The sequence below is a fragment of the Henckelia pumila genome, chromosome 4 (genome assembly GCF_033568475.1).
Source record: "Henckelia pumila isolate YLH828 chromosome 4, ASM3356847v2, whole genome shotgun sequence".
In the NCBI taxonomy this organism is placed as follows: Eukaryota; Viridiplantae; Streptophyta; class Magnoliopsida; order Lamiales; family Gesneriaceae; genus Henckelia; species Henckelia pumila.
The window spans coordinates 73,728,990-73,741,416 of NC_133123.1; the positions used below are offsets into that span (position 1 = coordinate 73,728,990).

Sequence of the window (12,427 nt, forward strand, 5' to 3'; positions counted from 1 at the left end):
TGGGAATGGGTAAAGGTCAAGAAGATGGTTCCGTCATGTATCGTGGTAGATGAAGGGGACTTAGGGGTAGTGTTTGAGGCAAATTCAAGCTTTCCGAATGTATTAGCACTTGGTATTTTTTTTTCTCTACTCAACAAATGAGCCGAGCTCGAGCTCACGAGCTATATGGACGAGCATATTCATGAATATGTAGACAAGCCAAACTCGAACCAGATAAATGAGGCTGAGCTTGAGCTTGACTGCTTTAGCTCGCGAACCATATAAACGAACCGTTCGCGAACAGCAAACGAGCCGAGCTACAGCTCCAGCTCGCGAGCAGAAGTTTGCATCAACTACAGAGAAGAAGACTTCTGCAAGCGCGTGAAAGCTGAAACAGGAGGAAAGGGTACGTGCGGAATTATCATGCTTTTTACTTTTCGATAAAATCAAATATAAAATTTTAGCAACAAAATCATTACAATACTAGATTTCAAACCAATTAACATAAAATTAAAAATAAAAGAGAACATTCAATAATATCTTTGATCATTAACGATATTAACTTACAAGTAATAGAAGATAATAACATAAGAATGAAGATTGGAGACAATGAACATATTAATATTATTGCAACGAACTATTTTCAGCATTAAAAAAAGATATCGCTAACAAAAAAATCAAAGAATAAAGATATAAAAATGTAAATAATTAATAAAAAAACATCACAAAAATTGTTACTGAAAATGATGAGAAAATTGTTTTTTAATAAAGAATAAAAAAACGGATGACAAATAAAAAAATCATGAAAGGAAGAAAAATGGTTATATAAAGAAAGAACAAACGCAGAAATGTAAGACATTATCTATATTTTTTCACGTAAACAGAGTGGTAAAATAATTTTTTTAACACCATATCATATTTTTTCTTAAATTTTGTTTTTTTAATATATCATAACATCAAATTCTATATTTTTTTCAATATCTAATTTATACGAAATTATAATATTTATTAAAAACATGATTTTAAACAATTATAGATTCAATTAGATTTGTAACACATAAATTTTTGAATAAAGGTTGTTCGCACTCATTTTATAATATATGTCATATATATTATATCATATAGAATTTTACTATTGACTAAAATATAATAAAATCATTAATTAACTACACATTAATATTTTCTCTTCTCTTCGCATCTTAACTTAATTATTTAACAACGTTTATCGACAATAAAAAATGTTCTCACGTGCATCGCACGTGTCTTTTTCTGGTTTTTTTTTTTTAAAAAAAACATCTCACAAAATCACAAAATAAAAAAATAATATTAAAATACAATAATTTTAAAAATAAATATTATATTGTATACATACCAAGTATAATAATTGTATATGTTGTGTGCGCACTGACCCTAGTTCTATATTATGTTTGATAGAGATCCACAAAACTCTTTCATGTTCTTCAAAACGATTTCTCATAATACGATGCGCTTCTCATACCATTCTGAAGAAATATAATATTATTTGAACATTCAACAAATACGAAATTAGGATCTGTAGTGCAGACTTTTCAACCACTTTGTATCGATATCTTATAGGTGATTCTATGCTACACCGGGTGAAACACTCCCTTATTTTTTTGAGATGTTCGCGCGAACATCTCCCTAAATGACAAAAAATTTCACGCTGAATGACAAAAAAATTACAGGCGGGGGTCCACATGATTTTTTTAAGCAAGATGTTCGCGCAAACATCTTAACAAAAAATACAAAAAAAGTATATCTTACCTAGTGTAACATAAAATCACCCATATATTAGGAATTCACATCACACTTCGAGACACAGCAAATATTTTAAAGCTTAAACTAGCTTCTTAGAATTAAAGATACCATGTCTCAAATGTGTTTAACATTCATTTTGGAAAATTAAAAGGCGTGAAACGGGTGAAAATATGAAATTGAAGCTTCAAGTTTTTTAAACCTAAGACAAAATTAAACGTAAACAAATATTTTCAATTATTTTTATAATTTTAATTATTTTAAATCAAACATTAAATAAAATAATAAATTAATCATAAATATATGATTAATAAATATTTCAAGTTCTAAACTATAACTATACATATTTATATCTATGTTTTCATTTTAAAAATAAATTAAATATTTCGTTCTAAAAATATCGCTTAATCGAATTAAACATATTAAACTTAAATAAGATTAAACACCACTTAAACGAATTTTATAAAACAATGATATTTGGAGAATAAGACCACATTTACGTTAGCTCTCAACTACAAAGCCAAAATCTAACAAAACACATTTATTAAATAACAATATATATATATATATAGCATAACACCAACGGTCCTCCTCTGACAAAGGTGGAAGCCCCAAGAGGCCAAGACCCCAATCCCACTAATGTGGTTTGTTAATTTAGATTTAAATCCTCCTTCCCAACAGTGAGGAAAAGAAAAAAGAAAAAAGAAAAAAGAAAGAATAAATAAACATAGCATAACTCATCAAAATAAAGTGAAGTTCACTGCCTTGTAAAGAAGCAACCTAGAATTTTAGAACCCATTAAAAACTTTGAACAAATATGTCACCACGTGAGTATAAATCAAATAAAAAAGTTAAAAATAAAATATGATAACAAGCTAGAGAAAGCCAAGGGGTTTTTTCTGAAATAATACCCACCGTGTGTTTTTCCAGAAAAAAAAAACACACAATGCGGCTATAATTTAAACTGCCCCATAAATTTATTTGCTTTATGATCTCAGGTATGAACATTAGTCACATTTACTCCACTTTCAGATGGCCACTGGTCTTCTCAAAATCCATGTACAAAATAATCTTCCCAGTACCATCATTTTTTTTCAAAAGGTCCAAAGCCTTTTGAGCTTCAATCATAGCAAAACGATTCCCCACTGCAGGGATGACTTTTTTTTCAAGAATGGCAGGCCACAAATGAGTTCTCACTTCGGCAATCACAGAAGCTTTGTAATCCAGATCTCTAGATTGTAGATCAAAAACTGCAAACAATGATAATAAATTGTACACTCGAAAACAATTGGGGATGAGGGTTCTAGCCAACTCCAGGCACACTATTACAAAGAAGCTATTAATATTTACCTGTAATTTCAGTATGATGTTGTTGTAGCCTAGCAAGATCTATCCTACCACATTCCTTTCCATGCAATTCCACAATCACAACCTTACCCCCAGTACAACAGCACTCGATGTTTCTTCGAAGATTGGAAGCTCCATAATCAAGGACAAAATCAACACCTGAAAAGATGATTAACAACCAAGTGGGAAAAAAATGCCTCCACAATTTCAGTTTACTCAGCATCCAAATTAACAAGAAAACCTTGGCATCATTACCACTGTATAGAAGCATTTGGTTAGTCACAATCCATTTGAATCTCCAATAAATAGTACTTAAATAGTGTTTGCAACCTCTAAAAATAAGTGATTCTGGACTTTTTTCTTAACAATTTAGAGGTTTCAAACACAACCTAAGTACTATTTATTGGAAATTGTTGAGAAAAAAACTTAATATTTCCTTATTTTTAGAGGTTGTAACCACTACCTTAATTAAGTTATGAATCTCTCAGATTAAGGTGACAAAGAGGCCAAAAGGCATCACCCGTTGTAAAACAATAATAATCAAGCATTTATTCCACTAAATGGGATCAGCTTGTCATGGTAAAAAATTCATGCAGAAATAGTTTTTCTAGTAGTTTAAAATAGTACGAGTCCACATTTTTCAGATCTAGCTTAGCCTTGTATTTGTTAGAATTTGTTATTTGAGTTCGAATCATACTAGGATCAAGTTCTGGGTTTTCATATTTCCATTAAAAAAACTTAAGATTTAATGATTTGTTGAAACAGTCAAGCAGCAACTACAGCCTACATCATGGTATTTGACAAAGAGAAAATATATTAATAAAAAAAATTCATGCCAACCATCAAATCGTTCGGTGATAAGTTATGCGCAAAAAGTTACCTAAACATCCAGCACTCCCGACAACCTCCTCTACAAAGTTTGTTGATGTGTTATCAAAACAAAAGTCAGCACCATAATCACGACACATCGAAAACATGTCGCGAACCTTCAAAAAGCATCAACAAGAACGAGCATATGTAACAATCTAGACACCTTAGGGCTTAGACATCATAAATCGTCATGAAAATGAGTAAGGGCTTAAGACTAAAATGGAGTAAACAATGTCACCTGTGGAGGCAATAACTGTTAAGCCCATGTGCTTTGCATATTGTATTGCCAACTATCCTGACCGAGCCAATCAAACTACAAGCACACAAAAAAGTCTGAATAATATAAATTCCAAGTGTGAAACAGTAGGAAAATCCTTCTCTGTTCAAATAGGGTATCAGTCTATTTTCACACAATTTCATTCCCCACAACAAGAGTCCAAAGGCCACTGGAAGGCATTCCAAGAAAATATCCAGCGAAAGTTTTTTCATATATCTACGCACAAACATAGAAATGACCCACCAACCTCCACCTACACAGGCACAACCCAACTTAAGTTGATCGAATCTTACTCGTCGGGAAATGGCAGCCCGGGTAGCCCCTGGTACGTCAATAACCACGTCGGGCGCGCCTTTCCGGCCGTTTCCACCACCGTTCTTTGGCCGGCCATTGTTTCCCCGGCCCTGGTTCTTGCCATTCTTTGCCTTCTTCGACATGGACCACCTCTCAACTGATACGAGGAGTTAGTTATACGCAGTGGGCTATTTTTAAATTCCCTTCTCCTTCATTTCAAATATGAAGCGTGTTCTTTTGCCATCAATTAAGAGAGACGGTTTTCCCCGTTCAACATCAATTTTTATTGGCCGGCTATTTTCTTTTTAATTCTTTTAACTAAATTTTTTTAAAGAATTTATTTACCATTTAAAGGAGAAGGAAAAAATATCGGAATTTTCTAAATTGCTGTATAGAAAAATATCAAATTTACTAAAAGTTTTTGATACACGGAGTAATCGGTGCAGTGCAGTAGTGATATCAAATTTTCGACACGAAAACCGAAAGAAATTTAAAAATTTATGTGTATACCAAAATATCAAAACAATAAAAAAAAATTAAAAAATATATTTTTTAATAATAAAATAAAATATTATATTAAAAAATATAATTTTTTTCGGTTTTACTAATGTTGTTTTTATATCTAAATATATCACAAAATCTAGGTATAATCTATATGTTAGTTATGCATATCGAAAAATTTCAGTTTTCAATATGATATCATTATATATTTCTTAAAATCCATAATTTTCAGTACGGTAGACGGCATACAATTTTCGATACAATATGACACGTATACCACAATTAAATTCAAAATGTTATCTAATTTGGATGTTTGTACATAGCACAAACTGTTGATTTATTCAATCTCATCACTCTTTGTTGGGTATGTTTATAATATATTTATTCTAATGTGAAGTTATTGACTCAACATGAAAGCCAAAACTAAAATTTAGCCAAACTGAATTTATGATTAGTTCTAGTGTTTCGATGCTATGGAACATTTAGTGACATTAAAGTTCTAGTGACACTTACACTAAATGCCATCTATTCTAATGTCGTTTTAGACCTTGCAACATTTTCCAATGTCACAATAAGATATTAATAATGACTTTATATGTGTCACGAATTAAGGATTTCAAGACAATCTAAAATGTCACAAAAGATTAATGATTAATGACACTTGTGCATGTCTTATACTCTTATGTAATAATGACAATATAAATTGTCACTAGAAGTAAACTATAAACTCAATTTAAAATGCCTCGTTAACTAGTTTATATTAACATTTATAAATGTCTTTTACACTAATTTATAAGAACATTGAAAAGTGTCACTATTTGTTATTTATAAAGACATTTTGAAATGTATTCTTATTAATTTTATAATCATATATATTTGTTTTCATGTTCCATTAAGACAACAAAAAATGTCATTTCGTGAAATAATGAGTTGTTTTCACACCACAATTTCATAAGATAGCAAATTAACTTAAAACATAAATAAAAAATTTCATAGAACTCAAAGTACTAATACATGATTGTCATATTTGTCTTTCCAAGTGATAAACCTTTTTTCCTTCTAAGCGACTATATACCAACAAAATTGCTCCACAAACATTTAGAAAATCAGCAAACTCGTTTGCAGAGCACATTCAACCGCCGCATCTTTTATAAAAAAATGTTAATATTACTTTTTTTCTCATTTTTTTTGTAATGGAGAGATATTTTTATTTTTCCTTTCATTTTTTTAGTGATTGATTTCTTTTTCTTTTTCTTTTTTTTTTCTTTTAGTGCATAATTAAATATATAAAATTTAAAACATATAAATTATCGTTTAAAATATTGGAAGCAAAAAAACCATAATAAGTGCATTAAATATATAAAACTTAAAACTTACAATCTCTTTCAAATTATTTGAAAGAAAAAAAAATTAATTAAAAAAAATTAATTTATAATAATAAAATTTTTAACGACTTTTCAAAAAAAAAAATTAATAAAAAAAAATTAATTTATAATAATAAAATTTTTAACGACTTAATCTCGATGCTCGGTTCGTTTCTATGAGAAAGCTTCGTTAACCTTGTCAAAAGGGAGAGTTCCTCAGGATCAAGTATCGGCTCCAACTTGCCACTCTCCAGATATGGATTCAGACCCTTTAAATATTCTCCATTCGAAGTGAACCTGAAACCTGGCGATGTGATAACACCGGTTAGGACAACTACACTCCCGCCTTCCTTCACTACCTTCACTGCCATGTCGCCTTGTCCTGTCATGTTCGAAATGGGAAACAAAAATCATACTTATAACTCATCAAGGCATGATCTAGACATCTAGTAAAGATCGAAGGGAGATTATGAACTCACCAACTGCATCATAAACTACAAAAATGGTACTATAAGTCCTCGGTTATAACAGGTAAAATTTACCTTCCCTTCCTTCTGAAGCTCAGAAATACGAAGATACAGCTCTCCTTGGACAGCATACTAAAAATTGTGCAAATAAATTCATTTATTTGGTTTGGAAATAAGTATTAATATGCAAGACAAATGATCTTAATAGCATCTTTTGCATCCCACATAAACAGAGATACGAACTCTGTCACAGTATCTCATTTAGAGCAATATTTTCAAACAAATCCATCTAAAAAGTCCATAGATTGCTAAATAATGAAGAAATTTCAAAAGAACGTATTCTTACATGTATTTTATGTCTGTGTCTATATCAAAGGGCGAAAAGCTCGAGTTTATGTATGATCAAACCTGAAGAACCCAATGTGCATAGCTCAAGAACCTGGCAACTCCGACAGCAAATACATAATGTGCAGTGAAAGGTTCAACAATCTAAACAAAGAAACGAAACGTGTATCTTGATAACTATTAAGAATGTGATGAGAAGAATTTCTTAACCTTTGTGTTTTGCTGTTGCATGAGATGAAGCTGAGGAAGGACCGAAACAGCCTCCAAGAAGACGTAAAATGCCCATAAAATGCGATTCACGACAAGATGTTGAGTCGATGGATAAATAAAAACTGATGGTAAAGCACACGGTATCACCTACATGAAACAACATCATTGTATACATCAAGAACAGGGGTGAGTGCGTCAAATTAGCCGTTCTTTGAATACCAATGCTCATGCTCTAGCTCGGTTTGCTTCTTTTATCCCTAACCCTTTTGTGTGGGACGATGGGATTTTACCTTATTGGTTGGAAGATTGTACCATGTAATTGTTTGTTTTCAATAATATCCATAATCTTCCTTGCAAAAAAAAACTTTCAAAGCACAAAATGCTTGTAAAAAAGTATCATTAAGGCATAGAGTAATATATATAAAAATATATGTAGATACATTATGGCATCACTAGAACAAAACAACAAACACATAGTGTGCAATGTCTCAAGTAATTCGAAAATTAAAAAAACAGCTAGCTGTATTGATGCTAATCTAGAATACACAATCATATATTGATTGATTCCAGCTGAAATTTCACGAGATATTTTTTTACTAGCAGGAATTATTAAAATTTAGGAACCCATAAACACAAATTTCAGCAGAAAATAAGAAAACATACATTTGGTAGAGTTTAGGGATCTCTCGTGTACTTCAGGCTCCCATAAGCATTGCGCGACGAGGAATCCAAGAGACGAGAAGTTTGGGGGGGGCGGGGGCGGCGAGTTGGGATGGGAAGGACCGAGAGAAAAACCAGAGAGAAATGTTAGGGTTGCGGGAAGAGAGACGGGGAGTGTAATGACCCGTTTGCAAAATCACCCGATCCATGACCCGTTTGACCCGTTTTTGACCCGCATTTTTTTCCAAAAAAACATTAAAAAACATCTTTTATTTGTTTTTATAAAACTGTACTTTAGGAACACTTTTTAAAGAAATTTTTCAAAAATATTTTATAAGAATTCTATCTAAACACATATTTTAAGTTTTTTTAACTTATAAAATAGTAAAAACGTTTTTAAAATACATGTCCAAACGGAGCCCAAGTAGCCAAAGTTAATAATTGTTGCATGACAGTAGCGTAAGATACATTGAAATTAAGAAACTTACATTTTTCCTCTTGTATAGCTTAAATTTCTTGAATTCTTAGTTACTCTTAAATGCCTCACCTAATGGATGCTTCGCATAGGAGCATAATAAAAGACAATAAATTGCTCTTCAGTGAAGAAAAGTAAAATGATTTAGAAGCAGTACTTAAGGAAATCAAGAAACAAATCAAGGGTAATTATTTCTACAAAAGGTAGGAAAACGTGAATAGATTGATTGAAAATGCACCCCACAAATTGTTGAATCACCATTGATGCCAACAAACTCACAATCCGTTGCAAAAATCAGCCATCCAAATAATATTCAACAAAATATGACCAAAAAACAAAACAAAACAAAACAAAACAAAAAAACCAAAACAAAATATGACAAATTTAACATTGGCGTTCTGCTAGCTATTTGCACGACCGACTTAAATCATGATCCATGGTCTGATATCTACCTCATCTTGAATTTGAAAATGACTTTCTCCAACAGTTTTATTCTTACGAGCCATTCCTGTCAAAAGCAAAAGGCACAAATTACAGATTTTTATATACTCTTCTCAAATCGATTCAATATTTTATTTCAGAACTTGGGTAAAATTTTTGTGCACCCTTACTGTTTGAATACTATATTTTGTGATTAAGCAGTAATATAATTAACAAATAATAAAGATGAATCAATAATAATGCACTATAATGAGTAACAATAATATCGAACTAACCTCTAGCTGCCAGAATCTTCAGAGCTACTTCAGTTAACTCATCAATTATTTTATTCCAATGCTTCAAGAGATCTAATCCAAGTAATTAAAGATAAGAAGATAATTCGTCCTTTATTTCATATGGGATGGACCAAGATAATTTTTTTACTCTAATAGTTTTTTTCTTTTCATAAAAATCATAAAAATCATAAAAATACATGTGTTTGTTACATATACGTACAGAAAACAACTTGAATCTTAGATATATGAGTTTGCTATATACACATAACACTCATACAAATGAAAAAGGTCAAATAAGAGTTATACAGAATCAGCCAACAAATCCTTGATGTATAAATTGAAATGCTACCTCTTTTTGAATTTTGAGCTGACAATCATAATTATAGGTTGTGTATATGTCTCATATTGTCGAAAATGAGGTTTCCCAAATGTTGTACCCTCATGAACCATTCCTATCAAAATAAAAAGTTACAACTTATAGACAGAAATGATATTAGCAACATATCCTTTAATATGTAAAAATTAAAAGCCAACAGTGAAAAGAGAAAATAAAATACATAATACTATCATTCTTCAAGTATCATCTAGCAAATCCAATATACTACTATCACTTTATCAAATTAAATAAACATAAAATATATATATATGCTAGAAAATTTCCACACCTGCAGCATCATCAGATTCATCCCAAACCCAAGTTCATATTGATTCATCAATTTCTCTGCTTCATAGTATGATTTTGGTAAATCATCCATGGTAAATTCTAATTTAATTCTATTTAAACAATAAAGTAATACCAGTCAATTTTCGAACACATAATTTTTTAATATGGATAAAATAAATTGAAAATATTTAATCTTTTTTCACACATCACGGCCTTCCGATCGGAGCTAGCTATATTTTCTTCTTGTTTAATAGGACTTCTTCTTCTGAAAGCAGAAGTACCATCACCACCAATAGTCCAATTATCTATCTAAGTTATCTGATAAATCACAAATTCAATAATATTTCCTCACCCATTTCTAATCATCAATCAATAAATTAAATAATCTGAAAAATCACAAGATATATATAGCTAAATATATATGAGCAATATGAGTACACACACATACATATATATCAGTACTCAAATCACTTGCATCAATTCATAAATTGACCAACAAACAACGCCGTAAACACAATCAGGGGACATATTAACATTCAAAACATCAAATTTCTAACACCCAAGAAACCTTTTTTTCTGATTCAATAAAATCAAACACAAATCAGGCATCTTTAGCTAACAATTAATAAACACAATATACGAATATAAATACAATTTCAGACTGCGTATTTTATGAAAATTGGATAATTTATTCACGTGAAAAAAAACGATAAACATTGTGGAATGGTAACGGTCGGCAGAATTGAAATTGAAATTGAAAAAAAAAAAAAAAAGAGGAGAATTTAACGAAGTGGATTTATAGAAATCGATAGACTTGAAACTTACAATGAGGAGATGAGAAGCGTCGTGTAATCTGATTTGTATATACGACGAGATTGAGAGAGGATTCTGCAGACAAATCTATCATCTCGGAATTTGGCACGGTGATTTCAAATAATTGGGATTTTGTTAAATAATAAGGCATTTCTAATGGGCTGCTCTTTTTGAGCTGTCATTGGGCTGAGGTGGCAACATTTAAATAACTCCTCCCACATAGTGGGAGGAGTTCTTTCTTTTGCATAGCAAAGGGTGGGAGACCCCTTTGCTTTTTATTTTTTTTTTTTTAAAAAAAAAATTTGTTTAAATATATATAAATATATTACTGTTATATATATATATATATATATATATATATATATATATATATATATATAACACTTTTGTGTTTTGACCGTGGCTTTTTCATTTGTTTTTTTTTTGTTTTTTTATTTTCATTTTTATTATAACAATTAATTTCATTTGTTTTTTGTGTTTCTTTTTTTTTTAAAATTGTGTGTATAGTCATTGCAATTTTTTTAATTAAATTAGCCGTTTAATTTTTAAAATTGATCAATGATAAAATACATCTAATAATAAAAATCTGAAAATTCTGTAATTTTTAATTAAGAAAAATTATATTTTTTTATGATAATTAAGTAAAACATAATAAAAATATATCATTTGTATATATAAATATATAAAATTTATAAATTGATAGTTGATATATATTTGAATTGAGAGTGAGGTCCATAAAAAAATTGTTTGGGTTTTTTGTTACCGTGGAGGGTTAATGAGATTTTTTGTTTTTGACGTGTCAATGATGTGGTGGAGTGAGAAGCGCGAAAAAAGTCATGTTGGGGTTTTTCTACTGTGGATGCCCTAAGTGACTCTCCTGTGAGACCGTCTCACGGATCAACTCATTTAAAATACAAATATCCATGAGGCATTTTAAAAAAATGACCTTTTCCAGGTCTCAATTTTGGTCAAATGACCTTAAAAAATTTTATTTTGGTCTATGACCTCCATTTGATTAAAAAGCCATTCAACACAATTTAGACTTAATTAATTAGTGTAATTTTTTAAAAATAAAATAATAAAATAATTATATATTCTGATTAAATATGATTGGTCAAAATCAAAAAAATTTATACGTTGTTTCTCACCTATTTTCTCCATTGTGACACATTCTTTTTATCTTTTCACTGTGATTTTTTTTTCTTTTCTTCCCTTCGTCGTTGTGATTTCTTTTCTTTTATTCTCTTCTAGTTTCCATCACTGTGATATATTTTTTCAATTCACTAACGAGGTACGCGTATTTTTTCCCTAATTCTGTGTTTGTAAGTTTGTATATGGATTTTGTGATTTTTTTTTTCCTTATAATATTTGTCTCTCTCATGGTATTGTTGCTTGTGTTCTTGTTAGCTAAAACTTTTGTGATTATAGTCTTGGTAGATAATTGTCCCTGCATTGCACTGTGATCGGTGTGGTAGTATCATAGTTGTCATGGATGGTCTTCGTAATTTTATAATGGTCTTTTGTAGCTAGTTATATAATGATCTCCGCGGTTATATAATGGTCTCCTAACCTATTTCGATGGTATAGTATTTTGATGGTCGGCTTTCACGGTCTTCTGATGGTCGCGTAGTTGTTGTTGGTCTTCATGATGGTCTCTGATGGTCGTGAT

General features: G+C 30.5%; 1 protein-coding gene and 2 long non-coding RNA genes across 6 annotated transcripts; all 3 read right to left on the reverse strand.

Annotated features, from left to right (window-relative positions):
• Nucleotides 1-2,575: 2,575 nt before the first annotated feature.
• Nucleotides 2,576-4,255, reverse strand: LOC140867096 (uncharacterized). Of its 3 annotated transcripts, none has more exons than XM_073272175.1 (3): nucleotides 4,211-4,255; nucleotides 3,106-3,261; nucleotides 2,577-3,005 (listed from the first exon to the last, which is right to left on the reverse strand). In XM_073272175.1, exons 1-3 carry the CDS (start codon nucleotides 4,236-4,238, stop codon nucleotides 2,773-2,775), a joined length of 417 nt encoding a protein of 138 aa, XP_073128276.1. In that variant the 5' UTR covers nucleotides 4,239-4,255; the 3' UTR covers nucleotides 2,577-2,772. The 3 variants fall into 3 exon arrangements, with proteins under 3 accessions (XP_073128274.1, XP_073128276.1, XP_073128275.1); XM_073272174.1 differs by lacking the exon at nucleotides 4,211-4,255 and adding an exon at nucleotides 3,983-4,080 and having other exon boundaries at nucleotides 2,578-3,005; XM_073272173.1 differs by lacking the exon at nucleotides 4,211-4,255 and having other exon boundaries at nucleotides 2,576-3,005; nucleotides 3,106-3,973.
• A 2,314-nt stretch (nucleotides 4,256-6,569) lies between these two features.
• LOC140867374 (uncharacterized) lies at nucleotides 6,570-8,264 on the reverse strand. 2 transcript variants are annotated; one of them, XR_012145128.1, is made up of 6 exons: nucleotides 8,094-8,264; nucleotides 7,721-7,776; nucleotides 7,431-7,577; nucleotides 7,222-7,314; nucleotides 6,951-7,007; nucleotides 6,570-6,790 (listed from the first exon to the last, which is right to left on the reverse strand). It is a non-coding gene; the product is annotated as an uncharacterized lncRNA (long non-coding RNA). The 2 variants fall into 2 exon arrangements; XR_012145129.1 differs by lacking the exon at nucleotides 7,721-7,776.
• Nucleotides 8,265-8,504: 240 nt separating this feature from the next.
• LOC140867288 (uncharacterized) lies at nucleotides 8,505-10,859 on the reverse strand. Its single transcript, XR_012145105.1, has 4 exons — nucleotides 10,771-10,859; nucleotides 9,631-9,733; nucleotides 9,282-9,353; nucleotides 8,505-9,073 (listed from the first exon to the last, which is right to left on the reverse strand). It is a non-coding gene; the product is annotated as an uncharacterized lncRNA (long non-coding RNA).
• Between the last annotated feature and the right edge of the window lie 1,568 nt (nucleotides 10,860-12,427).